The following is a 27,616-nucleotide window of genomic DNA, read 5'->3' as shown; positions in this document are numbered from 1 at the left end:
AAAGGTGAATTACTTCAGCAGCTGTCAAAGGGCCTGTGGTTGCTTTCCCTTGCCTGTCTCCATTAATCATGTCACAAAAGGGAGTGTGGCCATGCTTGTATGAGATTAGCAAATTCCAGTGATGAATTCTGAAGTAGCAAATCCATTTTAATTCCATCCTGGCATTACCAGTCTGTCCCTTTATAACAGATAGACAAATCATATAAACAGGGGGCGGCACAGTGGTTAGCACTGCTGCCTCACAGCTCCAGGGACGTAGGTTTGATTCCTGGCTTGGGTCACTGTCTGTATGCATTTTGCACATTCTCCACATATCTGTTTGGGTTTTCTCTGGGTGCTCCGGTTTCCTCCCAAAGATGTGTACGTTAGGTTGATTGGTAATGCTAAATTATCCCTTAGTGTGAGGGGGACCAGCTAAGGTAAATGGATTGGGTTATGATGATAGGGCTGGGGTTGTGGTTGGTGCAGATCTGATAGTCCGAGTGGTCTCCTTCTATGATTCTAAATGAGAACACTGGAAGCAGTAGCTCCAGTTTTCTATTGATTTTAACTGAGAAATAATTTCGTTTACAAATGCATCTCTCTTTGAATCATCACGCTCAGTAGAGCTATCTGACTTTCAAAGAACAAAGAACAATGCAAGAAGAAAATTACAGCATAGGAACAGGCCCTTCGGCCCTCCAAGCCTGCACTGACCATGCTACCCAATTTAACTAAAACCCTCTACCCTTCCCGTGACCACGTCCCTCTATTCCCATTCTATTCATGTATTTGTCAAGACGCCCCTTACAAGTCACTATCATATCCTCTTCCACTATCTTCCCCGGCAACGAGTTCCAGGCACCCACCAACCTCTGTAAAAAAATTGCCTCGTACATCTCCTTTAAACCTTGCCCCTCGCACCTTAAACCTGTGCCCCCTAATAATTGACAAGTAGTTTGCATTGACAGTGCCCCTTAATCATTAACAAGTAATTTACATTGCTGCACACTCTTCAGGTATAATGTGGGAAAGTCAGCAGAAATGATGTTGGGAAAATCAGCTTTAAAATGGGGGAAGAATAGTGTTTTTTTTCCTATGTGTAACAGAATTTGGATAATAAAACCAGAAGAATCTACCCTACCTACTGTCATCACATTTCCTTGCTCTTTCCTCATATCCTTCCTTTTTTCTCCTTTACAAATGAACTATCTCTATAACTTGTGGTAAAGTTTTCTATATTTTAATGGAATGTCAAAATGCATGTATAATTGGCGGCACAGTGGCACTGTGGTTAGCACTGCTGCTTCACAGCGTAGGGACCTGGTTCAATTCCTGGCTTGGGTCACTGTCTGGGTGGAGTTTTCACATTCTCCCCATGCCTGCGTGAGTTTCCTTCTGGTGCTCCAGTTTCCTCCCACGGTTTGAAAGACTGGTTAGGTGCATTGACCTGAACAGATGCTGGTGGAATTTTACATTAACTCCATTGCAGTGTTAATGTAATAAATTAACTTTAATTTTTGACCACTGTGAGACAATTTTCCAGTGTTTCAGTGCTGCCACAATTCAGTGTAACAGCTTTGAGATATCTCTGATTATTCATCCCTGTATTATTAGAAATATTTTATTATTATTCTAAGTTATTAATGGAACAACAATAAATCTACCTTATTACTAGATTTTTGTTGGATTACCAGATTATTGCTAGATTTTGCTAGTTTACTTCACGCTGTGAGAATTCTGCCATTGATTGTGTAGGAGGTATTTTAATCACTGTTAGTCTTGGCATCTCTCTTTCAAATTTTAATGAAAAGAATTTTAACTGAATTTGTTACTGTGGTGTACATTATCAGTGCTAGCAGAAAGCACATTACAGTCATCTGTATAATGCAAAATGTTGACAAGTTCAACTTTTGGCAAAAAGGAAACACAGCCATGAAAGATATAATTGCAGTATGAGAGTTTGTCGTTTCACATTACAGTGCTTGGAATTTATATAGTGTGATTAAAGTACCATGTGCACAAACCCACTGCTCAAAACATAGTACAATGTTTGGAAAAGCTTGCTTTAAGGACATGAAACCACAGACATTCGAATTGATCAAATACGAATGATGATGTACTGGTCACACCAGTTACTATAAAACTTTGTAAAGTTATCAAATGAAGGTGACTTGTATTACATTTATTAAAAGCTAATGCCTCTCACACATACATACACTGAACTTCACTGTCAGAACCTAGAGTGCACTCAGTTTTATTTTTAAAACACACAGTTTGTCAGAACATACATCTACAATTTGCTATTTTAAAATAATCTGGGCAAATCAAATTCTTGCTGTGTAGTGACATCTGGTGGCTGAAATTAGAAATGTTTTAATCTCACACAAAAGATGCTGGGCATATTAAAAATTATTTCTGTATAAAGGATGTGATAACTTACCTTCTCTTTCAGTAGAATGCTACATTGTATGAGGCCTATTAATTATGGCATAATAACGGCAAGTAGGCCCCAGGAATACTTCAGCTAGTAAGACGATTAAACCCATGCCATCAGCATTATCAAGCGTTTCACACTAACCAATTGAGTTAACCTGCCCTACCTACGACAGCGTTAGTTAATTTGATAACTGATGGATGATGCACAGGTTTCTCCATTGCTGTTAAAATATGATTCATCTCAGTATGGTAGCTGTGAAAGCGGGAGGATGAAACACCACAATCTAAGGATACAGTCTGAGTCTGTGCTGGCTGTAAAAAGGCTAGGATAATCCCACCTTCCAGCTCTTAGTTGGTCACCCTAATAAGCATGTTTCTTTTTAAACACTCTGAGGGTATCTGCCTATACTACCCTTTGAGGCCATGAACTCCAGGTGTCCACTACCCTTCAGGTGAAAAATTTCTCTGCACCCCCTTCTAATCCCTCTACTACTGCCTCAAATAAATGTACCCACCACTTCCTCGGGTGGCATTATGGCATGGTGGTTAGTTCTGCTGGGTTCAATGCCAGCCTTAGGTCACTGTCTGCGTTGATTTTGCCTGTTCTCCCCGTGTCTGTGTGGGTTTCCTCCAGGTGCTCTATCCGAAAGGTGCAGGTGGATTGGCTATGTTTATTTACTCCTTAGTGTCCCAAGAAGTGCGAGGGTATTAGTGGAATAAAAATGTGGGGTTATGAGGATAGGGTAGGGGCTGGGTGAGAGTTGGTACGGTCTCAATGGGCCAAATGGCCTTCTCCTGCACTGCTGGGTTTCCATGATTCCCAGTTGCTGATCTCTCATTAAGGCAAATGGGTCCTTCCTATCAACTCTATCTTTGCCCCTCATAATTTTACATACCTTCATAAATATCCCCCCAGTTTCCTCTATTCCAGAGAAAATAATCCCAGCCTGTCCAGTCTTTCCTCGGAGTTAAACTGATGATTTATGCTGTTCCTCAAAATATTATCCATCACCAAGGTTAAGGCTAACTGACTTGTAATTACTTGGTTTATTCCTTTGTCCCTTTATAAATTATGGTACCACATTATAGCAGTCCTCTGCTACCATGCCTACAGCTAAAAAGGTCTGAAAATGATGCTGAGAACTTTCACAATTACCTCCCTTGTTTCCCTTCGTAATTTTGGAGACGTTTCCTTTGGGCCTGGCAATTTATCAATTTTTAAAAATGCTATACCCTTTAACATTTTCTTTCTCATTACAGTTATCTCACTCAAGGGGTGGAATCTGGTTGAGGCATCAGAGGTTTTGCCTGCTGATCCAGCAAGAGAGCTGTGCAGTCTCTTTTCGGGAAGACCTGCTGAACCACATATTGATCAGGCAGTGATGAGACCACTGGCGGGCCTTCATTTAGAATCAGGATCCTGAGTTGGAGGTCCCTTCTACTGAGAGTTGCTGGTCAATCAAGGCCAACGCAACAGCTGTTGTGCTCAGCAGCAGAGTGGCTACTGCTGGAAGGATAGGCACATGAGGCCCAGGATTGCAAAGTGACCCAGGGCACAGGGAGGTGAAGTGATGGGAGAGGGTATTCAAAAGGTGGGGTGGCTGGGTGAATGATGTAGGGGAGCGTCGGCATCAAAGGCTCTCAGTAAGGTCCTCCTTTCTAATGTTGAGTCCCTTGATCAGAAGCAGAGTGCTTTTGATGGATAGACCCCACTTTCCAGGAGTGACTGTATTAAACTCCCCAAGTCAATTGGGCCGGCCGCTACGAGGTTAGTACCAGCGGCAGGGGGCATGAGGCCCTTAAGCGGTCATTGATTGGCCACTTGAGGGCTTCAGTAAGCATTGGGTGGAAGTGTTGACCATGGGCCTCCTGCCCAGAATTAAATTCTAGCAGCAAGGTAGTGGGGATCCAATATGCCTCAGTCGCCACTAATTATGTACCATCCCTGCCTCCAAGTTCATCAGTAGGAGCACAAGATTCCACCCAATGTTATATTCATCCCTGTTAACTACAATATCTGTATACTATACTTCATTATCATAACTTTCCAGTTTTCCCCCAAAGAGTTAGCTCACTAAGAGTCTAATTCTATATTCTAAACTGGTAAAAATGTATAAGAGTTTATACAGAAATGCTTTCAGAAAGTGTACAATTTACTTTTCTACTTTACACATTCATAAATGGCACATGCAATTACATAACTTTTGTTTTTATCAAGTATTGCGTAAAGGTATACTTTGGTAACTAATGAAATGGTAAATGCAACAAATCGGTACAAAACACTTCAGGCTAACAGGATTCATAAATCAGATTATAGTGAAGTGAAATATCTAGGAAATCCTTCCCCCCCCATCCTCTTTGCCTCTCTCCATACACATCTCTCCACTTGCATTAAAGGAATCTTGCGTTGAGAAGTAGGGCTCCAAAGACAAAAGCCCAGGGCCACTAAGTGAGAATGGACATATTCAACATTTCAGCATTGTGAGATTATCAATTTTATTTGGTAGTCTGAGCCTTCAATCAGTACACGGGTCCTCTGCAATCAGGCTTGGCTCTAACTCCCTCCTCTGGTGAGGTGGATCCTTTCTCCTGGCCCTATCTTCTGCAACCTGTGACTAATTATTGGACATATGATGAGTCTTCTTGAAGTCTTTCCTCTGAAGTATACCGTACATTTTCTGGGCTTGAAGTGAAAGAGAAATAGTTAGCTTTTAGAGCCAATGGGACAGATAAGAGAGAATGAGTGAGAGACAGAAATGAGTGGCTTAGACTGAAAAAGAACAGTGGGGGTGACCTACACCATCACAGTTTGTTGTTCCAAGATTACTTTACCTTAAACACTAATGGATTTTTATTGAGCTTTACCGATCCACTTAGCTGACGTTTCCTGTTAAATGGAATTATATTTTTGAAAGCCTTTTAATCTGTCCGTCAAATCACCGTCTGATCCTTCTCCAATGTCAATCTTTAATTTTAACATAGGATATTAAACAAGTACATGTTTCCACCAGAGCTCATATTGATAATTACAATCCTACAAGAACAGGATGCTGAAATTGTAAATATTTTATTGAAGGACAGATGGGACATTGGTTAAAGTGTTGAGTGAGCAATTTTAGACCATTCAGCTGCAGCTATTCACAATATAAAGCAGTGAGGTCTGAGATACAAATTATTAAATAATTGTTTCTTGGGTTTTCAGCATATATCTCACAGAAAACATAGAAGATATGCTTCAAAATGAATTTGCCCACCAACATCTGAAAATAGTAACAATTTAGAAGCTTTCAACTGGTTCATTTACCTGCATTCATCCATTCTGCCCTGTGATATATCAACCCAGAAATTACACTTCTACAACATTACAATACAAAATAACCTAACAGATTGGTGACTAGTGGGGTGCCCCAGGGGTCGGTGCTGGGGCCTCAGCTATTTACCATTTATATAGATGATCTGGAGGAGGGAACCGAGTGTAGGGTGTCGAAATTTGCTGATGACACCAAGATTGGGGGAAAGGCAAATTGTGTGGAGGGTGTGGAGAGTCTGCAGAAGGATCTAGATAGGCTGGGCGAATGGGCCAGGAAATGGCAAATGGAATTTAATGTTGGCAAGTGTGAGGTGGTCCACTTTGGTAGGAAGAATGGTAGGAAGGACTATTACTTACGTGGCGAAAAACTGCAGCAGGCGACGGTGCAGAGGGACCTCGGGGTCCTTGTGCATGAGTCGCAAAAACCCAGCCTGCAGGTGCAGCAGGTGGTCAGGAAGGCGAATGGGATGCTGGCCTTCATAGCGAGGGGGATTGAATATAAAAGTAGGGAGGTCTTGCTGCAGCTGTATAGGGCATTGGTGAGGCCGCAGCTGGAGTACTGTGTGCAGTTTTGGGCGCCGCACCTGCGCAAGGATATTTTGGCCTTGGAGGGAGTGCAGAGGAGGTTTACTAGGCTGATACCGGAGTTGAGGGGGTTGAGCTATGAGGAGAGGCTGAATAAACTAGGCTTGTACTCGTTAGAGTTTAGAAGAATGAGGGGAGATCTCATTGAGACGTATAAGATGATGAATGGGATGGATAGGATAGAGGTGGAAAGACTCTTCCCGCTCAAAAAAGACAGTAGGACTAGGGGGCACAGCCTCAAGATAAAGGGGGGGCGGTTCAGAACGGAGTTGAGGAGGAGCTTCTTCACTCAAAGGGTGGTGAATCTCTGGAATTCTCTGCCCGTTGAAGTGGTGGAGGCTGCCTCGCTAAATATTTTTAAGAAGCGGGTTGATGGGTTTTTGATAAGAGAGGGGATTAAGGGTTATGGGGAGAGGGCGGGAAAGTGGAACTGAGCCACGACAGATCAGCCATGATCTTATTGAATGGCGGGGCAGGCTCGAAGGGCCAGATGGCCTACTCCTGCTCCTATTTCTTATTTGAGGTGACTTCTCCAGATGGAACGCACAGGTCACGTTTGCACTTTTTAAAGTCAGGGCAATAGGGAAGTGAGATAAATTGAATAGTTCTTACAAATGTGGGCCAAATGGCCTGCACCTGTGCTGTATGATCCTATACATCAGAATCAAAAGTGGAAAAATCATATATTACATTCTGGGATTCAAAATCAGCATTGATTGCAAGCATTTCTCAATGGCCAATTACTAATTCTAATGAGACCTCCAGCAAATTCACCACAAGAGGATTGGATTGCATAATGGTCACAGAGTCACCCTTCCAGGCAGAGCATTCCACATTTCCACCACCCTCTGAGAGAAAAAATATTTCCTCAGATCCCCTCCAAACCACTTAGTCTTCTCCTTAAACTTATACCCTCTAGTCTTAGACACTCCTGATGTGGAGATGCCAGCATTGGACTGGAGTAAACGCAGTAAGAAGTCTCACATCAGCAGGTTAAAGTCCAACATGTTTATTGGGTAGCAAAATCCTCTAGCTTTCGGAGCACTCGCTGCTCTTTCATCAGGTAAGTGGGAGCTGTGTTCACAAACAGGGCATATAAAGACACACACTCAATTTACAAAATAATGGTTGAAATATGAGTCGTTACAGATATTACCTGTGAAACTATTACCTAACAGGTATAAACATGTACAGGTTTAACTCGCATTCCAACCATTATTTTTTAAATTGAGTTTGTGTCTTTATATGCCTGTCTTTATATGTCCTGTTTGTGAACAGAACTCCCATTTACCTGATGAAGGAGTAGTGCTCCGAAAGCTAGTGGCTTTTGCTACCAAATAAACCTGTTGGACTTTAACCTGGTATTGTGAGACATCTTACTGTCTTAGACATTCCTGCCATGAGAAAAGGATTCTTGCGATCTATGCCTCTAATAATTTCCATACCTCAATCAGATTCCACCCCCCCTCCCAGAAACCACCCCCCCCATCCCCACCCCCACCGCCCCACCAACCTCCCAGCCTCCATTTGAGATTAAATGCACCATTCCAGATGACACTGGAAGAATAGGTAACTAAGGCTTTTCTTTTCTCAGCTACTTATTTTTTAGCAAGGAACTGATGGGGACATTCCACATAAAGGGCTGTAGATTAACAATAAGCTGTCTGTTTCACTTGTGAGAATCTATTTGGAGAATGGAGAATGAGGCAAGTTTTGCTGCTTCTGTTTAATGGTGAAGATAATGAGAGGACTTCCGGCATTCAGGGCTTCGTATGATGTTTGTTTTGATATTTATCTTATCCTTGCTCTGATGATATCACTTACTGAGCCAAATACCTAGTTACATTAAAAAAAATTTATGAAAATCTATTGGTTTCTACATAATCTAGGAGCTCTTTCTGTAATGCACATCAAAGCACAGGATTATTTCATGTTGTGGTGATGCTGACTTTTCTAATATAGTGTTTGGAATTTTACCACCCCGCCTGCCAGGGAATTGGAGTGGGCAAGGGGTGGACCATGGGAAGGTCCGTTGACCTCGGGCAGGATATTTTACGCTTTCAGGATGAGCGAGGCCATTAAATCCCACCCAGAATTTTAGAGCATTCTGTAAAAATCAATTGTACGGAATAGCTCCCATTCTTTGAGTCCAAATGGAAACCGCTCGGGAGATATTTATTGCTAGATTCACTTAGGAAATTGTAAGTATATTTTTAGTCTACTACATGGTCGATATGTTTAATTGACAGCCTGGGTAAGCAGTCTGCTAAATGTAACAGTCCTGAGCGGTTCTCCCCTTAGATAGTTATACCCTAGAAACAACAACACTATTTGTCTCCGTGTAAGCTTTCTTTCCCCAAGACAGCCCCTCTTACAGTAGTGTTTTAAGAGTGTCTACCAGAATTGTGAGGTCTGCCACAGACACTTTTTTTTTGTTTTATGATGGTGTAAATGACAGGAAGCTGAGGTAAACCCATGTGGGACTGGAGCACTTCGACATTAACAGTGACGATTTGGGAAAATAGCACCACCTGCTGATTAAAGTGTGAAGTTTTCAAAGTAAAATATGTGACCTTAAAAGATACCGGCCACAATTCTCCAGATGAGAAATTAGGTTCTGGGACCAGTGGGAAAACTGGAGTGTTTCCCGTGGTGTTGGCAGCGCTAAACAGATGCCAACCACTCTCTGGTGGCAAAAGAATCCCCAATGAGAAACATGCTGACAATCCGGTTTCACAGGGATTGGGACATATCTTTTAAAGCGCACACCAATCTCAGAGTACACCACTAGGCATCCCCCCTTCCCCTCACTCACCAACAGACATTGTAACCCCCTCGCAGACATCCCTATGCCTTCACCACAAGTGGGCAACCTTCACCCCACCACTAAATGTTCGGATCAAACCCTCTCAGCAACGACCCTATGCAGGCACAGGAGTGTCCTGAATACTGCCACCACCCCACCCAGTAAGAGAGACCTCACCCCCAACCCCAACAACAGAGACGCATCAATATGGGGGCATCCCATATTAGGTTAATCATGGCATGAATCAATTCTATCTTCCGGATTACCTGGATCCACTACATTTTGCCTACCACCGCAACAGGTCCACAGCAGACCCCATTTCCCCGGCCCTGCACTTTACGCTGAAACACATAGATAACAAAGACACCTATATCAGACTTCTATTTATTGACTACAGTTCAGTCTTCAACTCCATTATTCCTACGAAACTCATCCCCGTGGCCTGGGGTTCAGCTCCTCCCTTGCGACTGGATCCTGAACTTCCTGACCCGCGTACCACAATCAGTAAGGATAGGTAACAACACCTCCGCCACAATCATCCTCAACATCGGTGCCCCACAAGACTGTGTTCTCAGCCCTCTGTTGTACTTCTTATATATCTATGACTATGTGTCCCAATTCCCCTCCAACTTGATTTTCAAGTTTGCTGACAACACCGCCCTAGTGGATCAGATTTCAAACAATGGCGGGACAGAGTACAGGAATGAGATAGAGAATCTGGTGAATTGGTGTGACGACAATAATCACTCCCTTAATATCAACAAAATGAAGGAGATTGTCATCAACTTCAGGAAGCCTAGATAACATGCGCCGGTCTACATCAATGGGGATGAAGTAGAAAACGCCAAAAACTTCAAGTTTTTAGATCACCAACAGCATGTCCTGGTCTTCCCATGCCGACACCATAGTTAAGAAAGCCCATCAACGCCTCTACTTTCTCAGACTAAGGAAATTTGGCATGTCAGCTACGACTCTATCAACCTTCACAGATGTACCATAGAAAGCATTCTATTACAGCTTGCATGGCTCCTGCTCTGCTCAAGATCGCAAAAAACTACAAAAGGTCATGAATGTAACCCAATCCATCATGCAAACCAGCCTCCCTTCCCTTAACTCTATCTACACTTTTCACTGCCTCAGCAAAGCAACTAGCATAATTAAGGACCCCACACACTCCGGACATCCTCTCTTCCACCTTCTTCGTCGGAAAAATGACACAAAAGTCTGAGGTCTCATAAGAACCGACTCAAGAACAGCTCCTCCCCTGCTGCCATCAGACTTTTGAATGGACCTACCTTGCATTAAGTTGATCTTTCTCTACACCCTAGCTATGCCTGTAATACTACATTCTGCACTCTCTTGTTTCCTTCTGTATGAATGGTATGCTTTGTCTGTATAGCCTGCAAGAAACAATACTTTTCACTGTATGTTAATACATGTGACAATAATAAATCAAATCAAATCAAAATCCAAGGTCCCATCTCCTTCATGCCACCTCCGTTCCTGGTAATGCCGCCCTGGCAATGCTATCCTGGTAGAGACTCAGTAATTACTACGAATATTTTTGATGCCTCAGTTGATATACACAAGTCTCCTCAAAGCTGATGTGAACTATCTGACAGGTATTGCAGAATTCTCTGGAGTCATGTCCCACTCCTGTTGGAACTTCATTCTTTTAGCATTGCTTCTTAAAAGTTCTTTGGAGATTTTAATGTAGGCGCAGACATCATGACAGAAGTGTCAGACTACATCTTCAACTGGCAAGGAAGCAAACCAATTACGCCCTTCCACCAACACCACACCTCCCTCCACACCGCCCCCCACCCCCCTACACAAATACTCCTGTGAAAGTGCACAGGCGAAGGACATCACATGACATAACGTTAGAGGAGATGTGTGCCAGGAAACTGCACTTCAGTAAGGGAGCAATGGGGCACCTTAGTGAAATGTTGAAGGAAGACCTGAAACCTAACTCTAACTGCCACATTGCCTTAACAGTGGAGATGAAATTCATGACAGTGCTGAATATCTTTATGTTAAGTCCTTTCTGTGGCATCAGCGACATTTGTAACATTTCACAGAGGACCTGTAACTCATCAGGGGATGCAAGGGCAGTTCGAGATTGCCTGGCAACTGCTGATTTTGGGCAATGAACTTGCAAAATGGAAAACTGACATGTTCAAACACTTCCCTCCCTTACCTTCCCCTCACTTCCCTTCTCTCCCTTCCTTCCTCCTTCCCTCCTCCCACTTACCTCCTTGCTTAGAAAAAGACAATGGAATTGTTGTGTTAAAGTAAAAAAAATGTTTTATTGCAAGAAATTTGAAAAGGTGAGACAATTGAACAAAATATCACAATGTAGCTGCTAAAGTAAAATATTTAGTTAAATGTTAACATGGTATATTTATAACATTTTTGTAAATAAATGTTTTTCATTAAGCTTGACAATATGGTACTAATGCTTTATCAAAACATTGAAACAAAACATTTAAATAGGAGACTATACAAATGGTTTATTGAAATGTGAAAACACAACAGTTAAACATGAGATAATATAAATGAAGTAAACAAGTCAGAAGGATACTAATAATAATTTAGATTTTCCATGACTCAAAATGTGAAGTCTCCTTTGTTCAGCCTCATGCAATAAGGTATCCAAATCACAGTCTGAGAAGTTCTGACTTCTCTTCTTCCCAATTACATTTTCAGTTTCCATGTTCTAAAGTAAAACACTTACAAGCATGGCCGCACATAAAGTTATATAACAATATAATGCAGATTTAAATATTCGCTTCAAATAACAAAATAACAAATAACAAAACCTATGTTCACTTATACATATTAAATAATACTCATCTTCAACCATATGAATAAAAAGTACAATGTAAATGAGCCAATAACGATTAACAACAATAGGATTAACTGCCTAAAAGGAATAAGCAAAAAAAAAATCAACATATTTTCATAATAGTAGGGAATCTTACTGATATCTCTACCTTCACGTTGAAGTTGCTGTTTCAAGGCTAGACCCTAATAAACATTCGCAGTCTGGCTATGTCATAACAGGGAGTGGCTGGGGTCCTGCGCCGTGCAGGGGCTTATGGACATTTTTCTGCTAAAGGCTGAAGGCTACTGCTCCTATTGGGAGTTGGATCACAATTTTTCAACTGAGGTAAGTGCGGGAAGGTGATGGCCTAGTGGTATTATCACTAGACTATTGATTCAGAAACTTGGCCAATGTTCAGGAGACCTGGGTTTGGATTCCCCCACGGCAGATGGTGGAATTTGAATTCAGTAATTAAGTATCTGGAATTAAAAATCTACCAATGACCATGAAACCATCGTCAATTGTCAGGAAAAACCCATCTGGTTCATTCATGTCCCTTTAGGGAAGAAAATCTGCTGTCCTTACCTGGTCTAGCCTGCATGTGATACCAGAGCCACAGAAATGTGGGTGACTCTCAGCTGCCCTCGGGAAACTAGGGATTGGCAATAAATGCTGCCCAGCCAGTGACGCCCATGTGCCATGAATGAATAAAAAAAAACTATTTTTGGTGGCACATGACTTTTCGCAGTGAGTTGGAAGTTGTGGGCCAAAGTCAGATTTTAGCAGAGCGTGGCATCAAGGAAGATGAGTCAATGGGAATCAGGGGGAAAAAAAATCTCCAGTGGCTGGAGTCAGACCTAGCAGAAAGGACAAAGTTTGCAGTTGTTGGAGGCTGACTGTGTCCTTTGACAGTAAAAACTCTGACAACACCAGGTTTTAGTCCAACCGATTTATTTGATAATAGACTCACAAGCTTTCGAGGTTTCCCTCTTCGTCAGGTGAATGGAGGGTTCTGGCCTCAGACAGAGCATATAAAGCACAGACAGTTTACAGATTACTGATTAGAATGCGAATCTTTACACCTAACCTGCTGTTCAAGTCTTAAAGTGGCTAACAATGTGAGTGGAAGGAGCACTGATCACAGGTTAAAGAGATGTGTATTGTCTCCAGACAGTACAGTAAGTGAGGTTTTGCAAACCCAGGCAAGTCATAGGGGTTACAGATAGTCGCACTAATCTGTAAACTGTCTGTGCTTTATATGCTCTGTCTGAGGCCAGAACTCTCCATTCACCTGACGAAGGGGGTAACCTTGAAAGCTAGTGAGTTTACTGTCAAATAAATCGATTGGACTTAAGAACATAAGAACATAAGAAATAGGAGCAGGAGTAGGCCATCTAGCCCTTCGAGCCTGCCCCACCATTCAATAAGATCATGGCTGATCTGTCGTGGCTCAGTTCCACATTCCCGCCCTCTCCCCATAACCCTTAATCCCCTCTCTTATCAAAAACCCATCAACCCGCATCTTAAAAATATTTAGCGAGGTAGCCTCCACCACTTCAACGGGCAGAGAATTCCAGAGATTCACCACCCTTTGAGTGAAGAAGTTCCTCCTCAACTCCGTTCTAAACCGCCCCCCCTTTATCTTGAAGCTGTGCCCGCTAGTCCTACTATCCTTTCTGAGCGGGAAGAGTCTCTCCACCTCTATCCTGTCCATCCCATTCATCATCTTATATGTCTCAATGAGATCTCCCCTCATTTTTCAAAACTCTAACGAGTACAAGCCTAATTTATTCAGCCTCTCTTCATAGCTCAACCCCCTTAACTCTGGCATCAGCCTAGTAAACCTCCTCTGCACTCCCTCCAAGGCCAAAATATCCTTGCGTAAGTACGGCGACCAAAACTGCACACAGTACTCCAGCTGCGGCCTCACCAATGCCCAATACAGCTGCAGCAAGACCTCCCTACTTTTATATTCAATCCCCCTCGCTATGAAGGCCAGCATCCCATTCGCCTTCCTGACCACCTGTTGCACCTGCAAGCTGGGTTTTTGCGACTCATGCACAAGGACCCCAAGGTCCCTCTGCACCGTCGCCTGCTGCAGTTTTTCGCCACGTAAGTAATAATCCTTCCTACCATTCTTCCTACCAAAGTGGACCACCTCGCACTTGCCAACATTAAATTCCATTTGCCATTTCCTGGCCCATTCGTCCAGCCTATCTAGATCCTTCTGTAGACTCTCCACACCCTCCGCACAATTTGCCGTTCCACCAATCTTGGTGTCATCAGCAAATTTCGACACCATACACTCGGTTCCCTCCTCCAGATCATCTATATAAATGGTAAATAGCTGAGGCCCCAGCACCGACCCCTGGGGCACTCCACTAGTCACCATCCGCCAATCCGAATAGCACCCACTGACCCCCACTCTCTGCCTCCTATTTGACAACCAATCCTCTATCCACGCTGACAGCCTACCCCCAACTCCATGTCCCCTGACCTTCTGCAATAACCTCTTGTGAGGTACCTTGTCAAACGCTTTCTGAAAATCAAGAAAGACCACATCCACCGGCTCTCCTCTATCCACCGCCCTAGACACATCCTCATAGAACTCCAATAAATTTGTCAGACACGACTTCCCTTTAACGAAACCGTGCTGCGTCTGCTCTATCAAGCAATTCCTCTCAAGATGCCTCGCTATTTCCTCCTTGATGACGGATTCTAACATTTTACCTACCACAGACGTTAAACTAACCGGCCTATAATTCCCTGCCTTTTGCCTGGCACCCTTCTTAAACAACGGCATAACATTAGCCGTTTTCCAATCTTCCGGCACTTCCCCAGAATCCAGCGACGTCTGGAAAATAACCACCAAGGCATCCACTATCACCTCCGCCATTTCTTTCAGAACTCTCGGATGCATTCCATCCGGTCCTGGCAACTTGTCCACAATCAGCCCCCTCCAGTCTGTCGAGCACCGCCTCTCTAGTAACAGTAATGTCATTAAGACCCTCCAGTCCTACCACCTTTCCATCTCTAACACCCGGCAAATTATTCACGTCCTCCTCCGTGAAGACAGAAACAAAAAAGTTATTCAAGACCTCAGCCATATCCCCATCCCCTACCACTAAGACCCCCTTCTCATCCTCTAAGGGACCAACGTTCACCCTAGCCAGCCTCTTCCTTTTTATATATTTATAAAAACTCTTGCTATCCTTTTTTATATTAAGCGCTAGCCCAGCTTCATAGTTTCTCCTACCCTTCTTTATCAACTTCTTTGTCAATCTTTGTTGACATTTAAACCTCTCCCAATCCTCTTCTCGCCCACTACTCTTAGCTACTCTAAACGCCTCCGCTTTTAATACTTTCCTTCACCTCCTTCGTTATCCACGGCTTATTACCTCTCCTCCTACGGTCCTTTTTGACCATCGGAATAAATTTCTGCTGAGCACCAAGAAAGATCTCCTTAAAGATCCTCCACTGCTCCTCAGCAGACCTACCTTCCAATGCGCTCCCCCAGTCCACATTCGCCAATTCTTCTCTCATCCTACCGTACTCCCTTTAAACCTGATGTTGTCAGACTTTTTACTGTGTTTACCCCAGTCCAACGCCGGCATATCCACATCATGTGACCTTTGAGCCAACCATCGCCAGGTGCTTGTGAATGACCTGCCCTCTATCATAAGGTTAGAAATGGGGATGTTTGCTGTAAATTGCACATTGCTAAATATGACTCACAATTGCTCAGAAACTGAAATTAAAAATAGGAAGTGCTGGAAAAGAAAAACACAAACGATCCCAAATGTTGAAGTGGTTCGTGTCTGCATGCTGCAAGACCTGGGCAACACTCAGGCTTTGGCTGATTTAAGTTTCAAGTTTATTTATTCATGTCACAAATAGGCTTACATTAACACTATAATAAGGTTTTGGGAATTAGAAGATTGAAACAAGAGGCAGTTTCAGAGTGGTATTGACTCTGTATAAGTAATCCAGAGGCCCAGGGCAAGATCCAAGGCCTGGGTTCAAATCCAACTGTAGCAGATGATGGAATTTAAATTTAATAAAAAATCTGGAATTAAAAGTCTAATGATGATCATGAAACTATGGTCGATTGTTGTAAAAACCCATCAGGTTCACTAATGTATTTACTTTGATCTGATTCATTGTCACATGTACTAGTATACTGTGAAAAGTACTGTTTCTTGTGCAGTACAGACAAAGCATACCATATGTGGAGAAGGAAAGGAGAGGGTGCAGAATGTAGTGTTATAGTCATCGTTAAGGAGCGGAGAAAGATCAGCTTAATACGAGCTAGATCCATTCAAAGATCGGATGGCAGCAGGGAAGAAGCTGTTCTTGAGTCGGTTGGTACGTATCCTCAGACATTTGTATCATTTTCCTGACAGAAGAAAGTGGAAGAGAGAATGTCTGGGGTGCGTGGGGTCCTTACTTATGTTGGCTGCTTTTCCAAGGCAGCGGGAAGTGTAGACAGAGTCAATGGATGGGAGGCTGGTTTGAGTGATGGACTGGGCTTCGCTCATGACCACAACCCTTTATAGTTTCTTGTGGTCTTGGACAGAGCAGGAGCCTTAATGAGCTGTGGTACAACCAGAAAGAATACTTTCTCTGGTGCATCTGTAAAAGTTGTGAGAGTCTTAGTGGACATGCTAAATTTCCTTAGCTTCCTGAGAAAGTAGAGACGTGGATGGTTTCGTTAGCTATAGTGTTGGCGTAATCCTGGCCTGGCTTACATGTGACTCCAGATCAACAGCAAAGTGGTTGACTCTCAAATGCCTTCTGAGGGCATGTAGCAGCGATGGGCAATAAATGCTGGCCCAGCCAGCAACACACATATTTCGTAAATGAATAAAAAAAGAGCAATTTGCAATTGGAAATAAATTGAGGCCTCACTAGCAAAGCTTACACCTCATAAATTAAAAAAATTAAAAATTCACTGTGAAGGGAATGGGAGCAGACACTTATGGATGTTAATTGAAGAAATGAGGTGCTGAGGGCTGGCTGCAGTGTTGGAAAAAGTTTAAAGGCCTCACACTTCGAATGTCACTTCCTACTCATACACTCAATGCATCCCATGCCCATCAGCAATCAGGATTTAGATGCTGCACCTCACTCTCCAAGCTTCATAGCACCACCTTACAGCTTCCAGATACTTCCAGATATTCAGCTACACCCTGAAACATGACAGTATACTAACGGACAATCTTCCCTCTCTTGCAGGACAAAATCACTTAAGACAGTTGAAATCTTTTTTTGGTAGATTTTTCAGCCCTTCCCACCAGTGGGATTGGAAGATCCTGCTCTGCTGATAGAATTGTATGAAGAGGTGTGGGGGGTAGAATTGTATGAAGAGGTGTTGGCCTTTTGGCTAAGATCAAGTGTAGTATCAACATGCTGTGCTTGGTTGAAGTATTAGGTTACATTTTAGCTTCATTTGAAGCAATTTTTAAAAGTGGTATCTCGGCCTTTTGGCTAAGATGCAAATGAGATCAAGCCTGGGAGAAGTTGCAATGCCTACTCCAATCAGCTTGGATCATATAGATCAAGACCAAGACAGAATGGAGAGCCCTGTCAGCTTGAATGAAAATGTCTCAACTTGTTGAGTCTCTGAATTGGACTTGATTTGATTGAATTGGAATAAAAACAAAAAATATTATACTTCAATTTTTTTTGAAGTAGACCTCCAAAAGGACATAAGACAAGTTGGAGAAATAATATAATAGTATATTTATTTATATTACATACATATTGGAGAAATAATATAATAGTATAATATTTATTTATTGTATTATTTCTCCAACTTGTCTATGTCCTTTTGAAGTTCTACACTGTCCTCACAGTTTACAATACTTCCAAGTTTTGTGTCATCTGCAAACTCTGACCTTGCCCCCTGCACACCAAGATCCAGATCATTAATATGTCAGAAGAAAAGTAACGGTTCCGATGCTGACCCCTGGAGAAATCCAATACAAACTTTCCTCCAGCCTGAAACCAATCCATTGACCAACGACATTCTGCTTCCTGCTATTCAGCCAATTTTACATCCACTTTGCTGCTGTTTATTCCATGTCTTCAGATTGGGAAGAGGAATGGATGAGATGAGATGAGATGACCATGGTGTGTAGCTGGCTGAAGGTGAGACACTGACCTGACAGTGCAGGGATGGAGAAAGTCACCCTCCTCCTCCTCCCAGTGACTGACCTCTGCCCTATGACTGACCCCTGCCCTGTGAACCGGATGTGAAGAGGCGGAGGGGGAAGATGGCGGCGGCGGAGCTGTGAGCCGGCCGGGTTTAAATCTTCTCCCCTCCTTCCCTCTCCTCTCCCAGGACAGGCTGTGCCGGGGATCCGGCTGATGTCGGGGCGGCAAAGGACTGGTTTCAGCCGAGAGCGATGAGCGACACGGAGAAATTCTGTTATGTTTATAGCTGCGACCTGGACATCAATGTCCAGCTGAAGATGTGAGTAGAGGGGCTGAGGGGAGGGATGGGGATGGGATAGGGAGGTTGGATGGTGTGGACTTGCCAGGACGCCCTCCGTCCTTGCTCGGCACTGGGACAGGGAGGTGACCGATCCCAAAGCGCATCCTGTTTCTCAGTGGGTCAGAGCCGGCCGCTCTTTGTGTATTATTATTTCACGTTTAGTCTTCCCATGCAACATCTCAAAGTACAAACATTTCACTTAGACCATGGGATAAATCCAGGGGGAAACGTTCAGCCAGTTTGATTCATCCAGATAGAGCGATCCTAACTTCCCCATTCTGCTTCCAATCATTTACCAGGGTCTTTCTCTCCTGTATTCTGACTGGAAGCTTATTCCACATGTTGAGCGTTTGTTGTATTAAAATGTGCCTGATGGTCTTAAATTTGTCCTTTGCTACTTTGACGTTGTGCCCTTAGTTTTTTGCCACCTTTCAAATTCAAGTAATAATGTGGCTTAACACTTTCTGTAATGTGGAGATGCCAGCGCTCGACTGGGGTAAACACAGTAAGAAGTCTCACAACAGCAGGTAAAATCCAACAAGTTTATTTGATAACATGACCTTTCAGAGCACTGCCCCTTCATCAGGTGAGTGAAGTCTACAACTAGTGCATTCTGACTGAGTTATGATGGGTAAATCTTGTTTGGATATCCATTCAATGGTGAGTACAGGAGCAAGGGACTTTCTGCAACAGACCTTAATAGGAAAGCTGACGTGATATGTTCCATGATCCCAGATTGATGCCCATAATTACCTTTGTAGTTTCTCACTTTGTCCTTGTGTAGCAGTTGTCTATGCTCTATTCTGATTCGGTTGAGTGCTTCTATGTCTCTGAAAGAATGATTAAAGCCTGGAACTTCTGCTGTTTGGTCAATGATAAATTGTTGACTCTTTAAGGCACATCCCACAGTTAATTACAGGTTTTTGTTAACAGCGATTCATTGTTGCCCATAAATATTTCCCATCTTGTTGAGGACAATGGCATCTTGGTGAAAGGCAAGAGTGGCAACATGGTACAGCCCTGGAAACCACTCATTTGAAGTGGAAGCTGATACTGCTTTAATAGCAGCATTTCATTGAGCCTCCATGATCTTTATGTGGAGACTGCAGGACCAGAACATTGAGCAGTATTTGGCAACAGGATAGACTGACCACTGTTGCAGTGCACTCCCATGATGGTCCAGTAGGTTTTCAGTTGAAGTTCACTCAAGTTACATTTTGGCTATTGCTAATGAAATGAGAGACCTGTTCAAAGTAACGATTGGGTATTTTCACTGGGTATCTTAGGCAAGTTGTTGACTGCAGGAGGAAATATTGAATTCTTTCATAGTGATGATGGAATTCTAACACAGCTTTCCCTCTGAATGCGATGGAGGTGTTAGGTCCAGAAGTAGTTTTTTTTTAGGTTTGGGTGGCTTGCAAGTATCTTATCTACTTGCTCTGGGTGCAAATGCCTCTGTTGGTAATGTTATGCCATTAGCCGAGAGCAAATTCTGAAACTGGTGATAATCTCTGAACTGCCTCCTATATCATATATTGGGCAGGTCTAGAGAGGAAGCTTAAAGAATTCAACGCTGGAAGGCTAGTGCAGGACCAATGATTACATGTTCTTTGGGTATTGGATTTAAGTTCTGAAATAAGGGAATGCAGTGAGATTGAAATGGTTATCACCTGAAACGAAAATATTGTCCTTGTCCATCTGGATCTATGGCATGGTTGCTTGCTCTTTGCTTCTTTGCCACAAGGCTACTGTTCATATATGAATGTTGACACTAAGTTTTAACAGGCTATTTGACTGCAAAGGAATTGTAGTTGATACCCTTGAACTGTCCCCACCTCTTGTAGTGGCATCAAAAGAAGACTACTGGATCATGTGGCCAACTACTCATTCTTAACAACTTTGTTTATACAGTGCCTTTAATATTGAAAAAAAAATCCAAGGTGCTGTACAGCAGTGTTAAAGTATACAAGAGACCAGAGACAGAGGAAACTTGGGTTAGAGGATTTAGAGAGAGGTGTAACAAGACCATGAAGGAGCTTAAACACAAGGATGATTTTAAATTTGGGACACGAGTGAAATGTAGATCAGTGAGGATTATTTCAATATGCACTCTGAGGGGAAGTTCAAGTTTTACTGCTTAATATAAATAAATTAGAAAAAAGTTGATTTTGTTCATTGCCAATAGTGATGCATCTCAGTTAGTTCAGAGTTGTAGTGATGGAAGTATTAAGGTAGTCTTTATAAGAACATAAGAAATAGGAGCAGGAGTAGGCCATCTAGCCCTTCGAGCCTGCCCCGCCATTCAATAAGAGTCCTACTGTCTTTTTTGAGCGGGAAGAGTCTCTCCACCTCTATCCTATCCATCCCATTCATCATCTTATATGTCTCAATGAGATCTCCCCTCATTCTTCTAAACTCTAACGAGTACAAGCCTAGTTTATTCAGCCTCTCCTCATAGCTCAACCCCCTCAACTCCGGTATCAGCCTAGTAAACCTCCTCTGCACTCCCTCCAAGGCCAAAATATCTTTGCGCAGGTGCGGCGCCCAAAACTGCACACAGTACTCCAGCTGCGGCCTCACCAATGCCCTATACAGCTGCAGCAAGACCTCCTACTTTTATATTCAATCCCCCTCGCTATGAAGGCCAGCATCCCATTTGCCTTCCTGACCACCTGCTGCACCTGCAAGCTGGGTTTTTGCGACTCATGCACAAGGACCCCGAGGAGGGAATAAAAAACATCAATTGGGAGGTTTTGAATCTAGATGATCAAATTAGGCCATGTGACCCATGAAGCAAGCCAGACTTTGCACTATAATCTTTGCAATGCTCAGATACTACTCATGCAATAATTGTGTTACTATGATTTTGTTTCTTGCGTTGTTAAACATGATCCCTTATGAAGCTTTTGGCAAATATTTTGCTCTTGAAAATATTCAGAAACAAAGAGCAATTGGTTAATTGTTTTTGCAGCCTGGGAATGTTGCAGATTTATGTGTGCGACATGAAAACTATTATTAATGCAATGTGTAAATGATTGCATCTATGTTTTATGCGGATCGCCATCCATAAATGAAAGTACAAGCTTTTGTGTGGAATTAATCAATTGTATCATTGTAGTGACAAAGGTATTGTGGCTTCTGTATCACATTGATGTAACATCAGCAGTGTAATTCCAGTTTCATATCACAGGCCAAAATCCAGTCTGAATTTTATCAAGTAGCATGAGATCACCATGGAGCTGTAGTCTCATGTTGTTTGGATTTCTCAAGCTAATGAAGAGTGGATTTCAATAATATTCAAGCTTCACCGACATTTAAATTACAATAAATGTTTGAATATGTAAAGTTTTTTTACTTTGGCGAGCAAAAAGAACCACCTGTTTGCAAGTGAAGATGTTCAACTCTGGACTGACAGTATAAAGGCAACATTTGCGAAGCTGCAGTGTAACTGGATTACTCCTGAAATAAATATAAAAGCAAGCTTATAATTCAATTCTGTAGTTGTGAGCTAACATTTCAAGTCTGGATGACTCTGACTCTTTGTCAGAGTGGAAGAGAACTGAGAGTAGTGGAGGGAGGGAAGGGGTGAAGTAAGGGACTGGAAAGATGGCCAGTGATGGGTGGAGGCTAGGGAGTCCTGACAAAAATGTCATGGAAAGAAGGAAATCCTTAACCTCCTCCCTGCTCACCATCCAAGGGCTGAAATACTCTACGGATGAAGCAACGCTTTATTTAATCTGCTGTATTGCATTTGCTGTGTTACATTGGAGAAACCAAGTACAGACTGAGTGATCGCTTTGTAATATGCCTTCAGTCCGTCTACAAGCAGGACCTGGACCTTCCTATCACTTGCTATTCAACATATCTATATTCCTGTCCTGTCCATGTGTCTGTTATTGGCCTGTTGCAATGTCCCAGTGAAGCCCAATACAAACTGGAGGAACAGCACCTCACCTCTTGATTTGGCAATTTATGGTCTTTCAGACTTAACATTGAGCTCAACAACTTCATACTATGAGCTCTTTCCTCCACCTTCATCCTTTGTTTTATATCTATCAATTTTTAAAAATTTCTTCCTTTGATTTATTTTTCTATCCCCCATTTTATCTTGTATTGTATATTTTTTCCCTCAGCCCCCCCTCCCACCTTCCAAAATTCAGAAGGGCTATCTATTAAGCTGTTCCAGGTTGTCCTTTGTCACAGTGCTTACCTTAAGGCATTCTGACCTTTTAAGATACCCTATCAGCACCTTTCTTAGTCTTGATCACCACTATTAATATCTCCTTTTTGTCTTTTTGTCAATCTCTCCGTAGCCTCCACCTATCACTGGCGCTCTATCCAGCCCCTACTGCTTCCCCACCCCATCCACACCAACCCCCCACCACTTCCCCCACAACAGTATAAATCTCACCCTATACCAGTTCTCTTTAGCAGATCAAGAGTTATCCAGACTTGAAATGTTAATTTTGTTTTCTCTCTTCTAGGAGATTTTAAAGCATTTTCTGTTTGTTTCAGATTCCAGCATTCACAGCATCTGCTTTTATTCTCTAATTGCAAGATGTTTTTATAGTTATGTGCTTTGGTTAATGGCGAATTGTTTCTCAATTGCTTCCCCTCTACTTGGTTTTCTCCATTGGTTAAATCCATTTTTACTCTTTAATACGTTTGGGCCACTATAGTATCATCAGTCCATCTCAAATTCAGCTGTCCAGGAACCAGAGTTTTCAAAAAGCCGGACATTTTAGAACTGCCGTGTGTCAATTTAAAAAAAAAATAACTTGCCTGATCAGTCAGCTGGATTTGCATTGCTGCAGTGTGGCACAGGACAAGTTACCACACATGCACTGATCTATTCCCACGCTCTGAGCTACACTTGACTCAAACTGCAAGCCTGAACTGCCTGACGCAAGATCTGGTGTCCGACATAGCCTCAGTCCTGAGGTTGCTAACCTGTGCACACAGCCACTGTGCCTATGTTTCATGCTAAATGCATGAAATAGCTCATTTGGTTGCAAAGATAATGCTAAATCGTTCATTGTAAGATGTGTAGAAATGTATCTCAATTAAACTCTGGGCATGTCCCTCTTCTCACTGCCCAAGCATGGTGTCACAATTAGTTTTAACATTTTATTTATCTACTAATACAATACTGATTTATGGTCGAGAAATGCAATTCTGAACTAAGTGATAAATTACTTTTTCTTTTACTTGTGAAGGATTCAGTTATGATCACACTTTTTTGTAATAGTGTGCAGTTGAAATATTTAAAGATTAACTATAAATTATTTGTTAATGGCAAAAGCATTTATCTGGTCAGGTCAAATTATAATCTCCATATTTGTACTAATAATAAGGAAGCATGCCCCTACAACTGGAATACAGTAGTGACCTGTAGAAGCATGAAATATAGTGATAGAAAATGCATTTACTGTGCACCATTCTTGAAGTTTCTTGTTACATGCTGAGAGTGCTCAACATCATAAACTTTGAATATCAGAAATTCTATACAGAATTGGAAAGCTTATTTTCTATCAGCAAAGGCAATTTAGAAGTTGGTTGAATTATCTATCTATTGTTAGAATTGCAAGGCAAGTCCATGATGCAACAGTATTTATAATGTTGCTTTTGACTATTAATCATGGCTGATATTTTAAAGTTGTGCTGATTGCAAGTGTCACGGCCTGTATATCAATACCAGTCATCTTGCTATACCACTAATAGTCATTGTGAGGTTTCAAAACTCAGTTTTCCTTTGGTCAGTGTTAGCTCAGTGGAAAGATGTGCTGCAGTTTCCTTTCCATTTGAGGCTTATGAATGTTAGTGGAATCTGACAGGAGCTTGTTAATATGCAAAACTATTGCTCTAATTTGCTGACTGTCTATATATTCAGTTGTAATCAATGCATTTTCATGAAAATGCAATTATTTGGGCAACTTCATTGTGCATGATTGAAAGATTTTAAATTTAGAGCTGTAAAAATTGTCACCTTTTGAGCAATAAAAATTTTATTATTATGCAGCTATGAAAATAAGCAAATATTTTAAGTACTGAAGAGCACGTTATTTTCTGCTTTGCTAAGCTTTCTCTGTGATTGTAGTATGAAATGCATATCCCAGATATTTTCTTTTCTGTTCCTCTATGTATGCAGTGGAAGCTTGGAAGGCAAACGGGAGCAAAAAAGCTATACCGCTCTTCTGGAGGACCCATTACTTAAATTTTCAGGCTTATATCAGGAAACTTGTTCAGACCTCTATGTGACTGGCCAAGTGTTTGCAGAAGGAAAACCCCTGGCTCTTCCTGTTCGGACTTCTTACAAAGCTTTCAGTACTAGATGGAAGTAAGTATGTCTTGCTGCTGAGATTTGAGTTTTTGTTTTGCAAACTGTGGCAGAATGCAAAGCCTTAAATCTGTATATTAAACACATGGGAACTTTTAACTTTATGGATTATAATTTTAACTCTAAACCTTGATGTTTAACTCAACCTATTACTGTTTATTTGTGAAAGGCAGGTTGTAGTATTCTGACTGAAAGAGCTTAGCAAGTCTGAAGTAATTTTAACTTTCCAAATAAGTATGTATTGTTGAGACAAATTCAAATTAATTTTTGATAGCATTTCTAACCATTAGCCTAACCTAAAACTGTAAGACCTCTGAGGCATACAAATAAAATCTGGAAGAAAGTACTTTCAGTAGGATAAGGTTCAATGGGAAAACATACTGAGCGTCATTCCAGAAATCCATTTTTTTTAGACCAAAGTAATTTAGACATTTCACATTTTAATCAAAGGGGATTATAATCTCTTCCCATTCTTGACTCTAGATAATAGGTTGGGCTGAGTGAAATACCATCAACCATATCTGTTATGGACTAGAATTCCAATATTTAACACATTGATTCAAAACATTGAAGTGTGAAAAGGGGGCAGCAGATGAGTTGCACTTTGATAACATCTGTAGTTTGAGAAGGAAGCTCTCCATAGTGATCTGGAAACAGACAATAAATGCTACAATTAATGGCCTTTCTAGTTTTGTCTGTATCCCAAAAATTAATTTTTAAAACAATTTGAAATTCTTTCACGTCTGTCAAATAAATTTGGTTTATGCAGGTATATACTGTATGTTTAGTTTAGTTGTGCACAGAACTATGTTTCTGCAGTGGATGTAGTGAGCTGTTGTTGCCAGCACGATTTTCTGGTCCTGCCAAAGTCTGTGGGCTTATGCAGAGTAAAAAGTCTGACAACACCAGTTGTTGTCAGACTTTTTACTGTGTTTACCCCAGTCCAACGCCGGCACATCCACATCATGGCTTATGCAGACACAGCCACAAGGGGTCGACATTGGCAGGACAGGAAGATCCAGCTGGTGAGAAGCCTAGAAAATTCTGCCTTTAATATATTGAGTTAGATAATTCCAAATAGATTATAAATGCCTGTGTACAACCCAGTGAAGAACTGGAAACCTCCCTGATACATACTCCAATTCTAAATTACATATCAACATTGGACTTGACCTCTGGGTATGGAAATGTTTTATTTTGCTATTAATTCTTGGCAGCTGATAAGATTGACATGTCCTAGGCGCTGCTCACACAAGTCTTGTTAAACATTAAGCCTTGTAATGAATCTTACAAACCTTCTTTAATGTACGATTTTTTTAATGGCTGAAAAGAGACATGCTATCAAAACGTTTCATTTTGTACTCATCAGAAGAACACCAGTCTGAAGGAAACAACAATTTATCTTGCATGAGATGAAGGTATTGATTGGATTCTGATTGGTACAGTTGTTGCTATGGACAATGCACCAAGGAACAATTAACTGCCAAGCTTTTGTTTAACTTCAAACCTGACAAGTTAATTCTGGTCAAGACATTGCCTTAGATAATGAATTGGGTAATGGCTGCCCCCTAAAGAGTGCAATCTGTGGACATGTTTTATCCTTTTGCTAAAGGACAGGACGCTGTGCCTCACATCTTAGAAGCTATATATATTACGTGAACCGCTATAAGACCACAAGAAATAGGAGCAGGAGTAGGTAATTCAGCCCTTGGAGCCTGCTTCAACATTCAATAAGATCATGGCTGATCTAACACTTAGGAAGTCCACTTTTCTGCTTTATTTCTGTTATCTTTCATTCCCCTACTGATTTAAAAAAAAACTTTAGATCATAGCCTTGAAAATGTTGAAGGCCTTGTTCTATGCAGCTTCCTAGGATAAATTCTTTATCCTAGGAAGTTTCATCACTCTGACAGAAGAAATTCTTCCTCAGATTCATTTTAAATGAGCATCTCCTTGTTCTGAAACTCTGCCCTCTGGTTTTAAACTCTCTCATGAGTGTAAACAGCCTCCCAGCATTTACCGTGCCTGACCTCCTAATGATCTTTATATGTTTCAATCACATCACCTCTCGTTCCTCTGAACTCCAAGGAGTGCAGACACAACGTATTTAATCTTTCTTTGTATGGCAGACCCTCCATACCTGGGATCATCCTAGTAATCCTTCTCTGCACTGCTTCTAATATATCCTTCCTTAAATAGGGGGACCAAAACTGTATACGATATTCTAAATGTGGCCTCACTGGTACCTTGTGTAGTTGCAGCAACACTTTACTTTAATATTCTGGCCTCTTTGAAATAAAATCTAGCATTCCATTCCCTGTTATCCCTGACCTGTATGCTAGCTTTCTGGCTTTCATGAACAAGAACCCCCAAGTCCCTTTGTTACAGTTTGCAGCCTCTCTTCAAACTCATCTGATGATCTTAAATTGTTGTCAGTGTAATTCTTGGCACAATCGGGATTGTTCAGCAGGTGTTGTCCAATGGCATCTAATGTTGGAGACCATGTTCTGAGTTTTGCAAGCAGGTTAGTTAGGTACAGTCAGTACTTTTTCTGTTGTGAACAGCTGAAGGGCTGTGCTGCTTAACATGTCCCACCAGTTGCTGGGACGTACGGCCTACATACCCGGCATCATTCCGTCAATGAAATTCATGTATCATTTGTGTGATGAGCAGAACATCTTTTCAGCTTGTCGGCAGCATCCTCTCGGTGGAGAATGTCACTCATGTTGCATAGAGCAGTGTGAAAAGCCTGGCTTCGCCTCTTAAATGTTTGATGAATCTTGCCTTTCCAAGGCTAGTGTGAGGTCGAATGGACACTTTTCAGGACTAAGTGGTGC

The 27,616-nt window shown here is 41.8% G+C and overlaps 1 protein-coding gene across 1 annotated transcript in view; it reads left to right on the top strand.

The window, feature by feature from the left end:
• Positions 1 to 18,220: 18,220 nt before the first annotated feature.
• pik3c3 (phosphatidylinositol 3-kinase, catalytic subunit type 3) overlaps positions 18,221 to 27,616 on the top strand; it is a 124,744-nt gene continuing 115,348 nt past the window's right edge. The window contains exons 1-2 of the mRNA XM_080208711.1: positions 18,221 to 18,421; positions 24,591 to 24,779. Coding sequence (XP_080064837.1) covers positions 18,354 to 18,421; positions 24,591 to 24,779 — 257 coding nt within the window. The 5' untranslated portion in view covers positions 18,221 to 18,353. The remainder of the gene's footprint in view (positions 18,422 to 24,590; positions 24,780 to 27,616) is intronic.

The sequence above is a fragment of the Carcharhinus amblyrhynchos genome, chromosome 1, assembly GCF_965287045.1.
Source record: "Carcharhinus amblyrhynchos chromosome 1, sCarAmb.v2.hapA, whole genome shotgun sequence".
In the NCBI taxonomy this organism is placed as follows: domain Eukaryota; kingdom Metazoa; phylum Chordata; class Chondrichthyes; order Carcharhiniformes; family Carcharhinidae; genus Carcharhinus; species Carcharhinus amblyrhynchos.
Note: the sequence above shows the minus strand (reverse complement) of the source record. Positions and strands in the feature narration are given on the sequence as shown.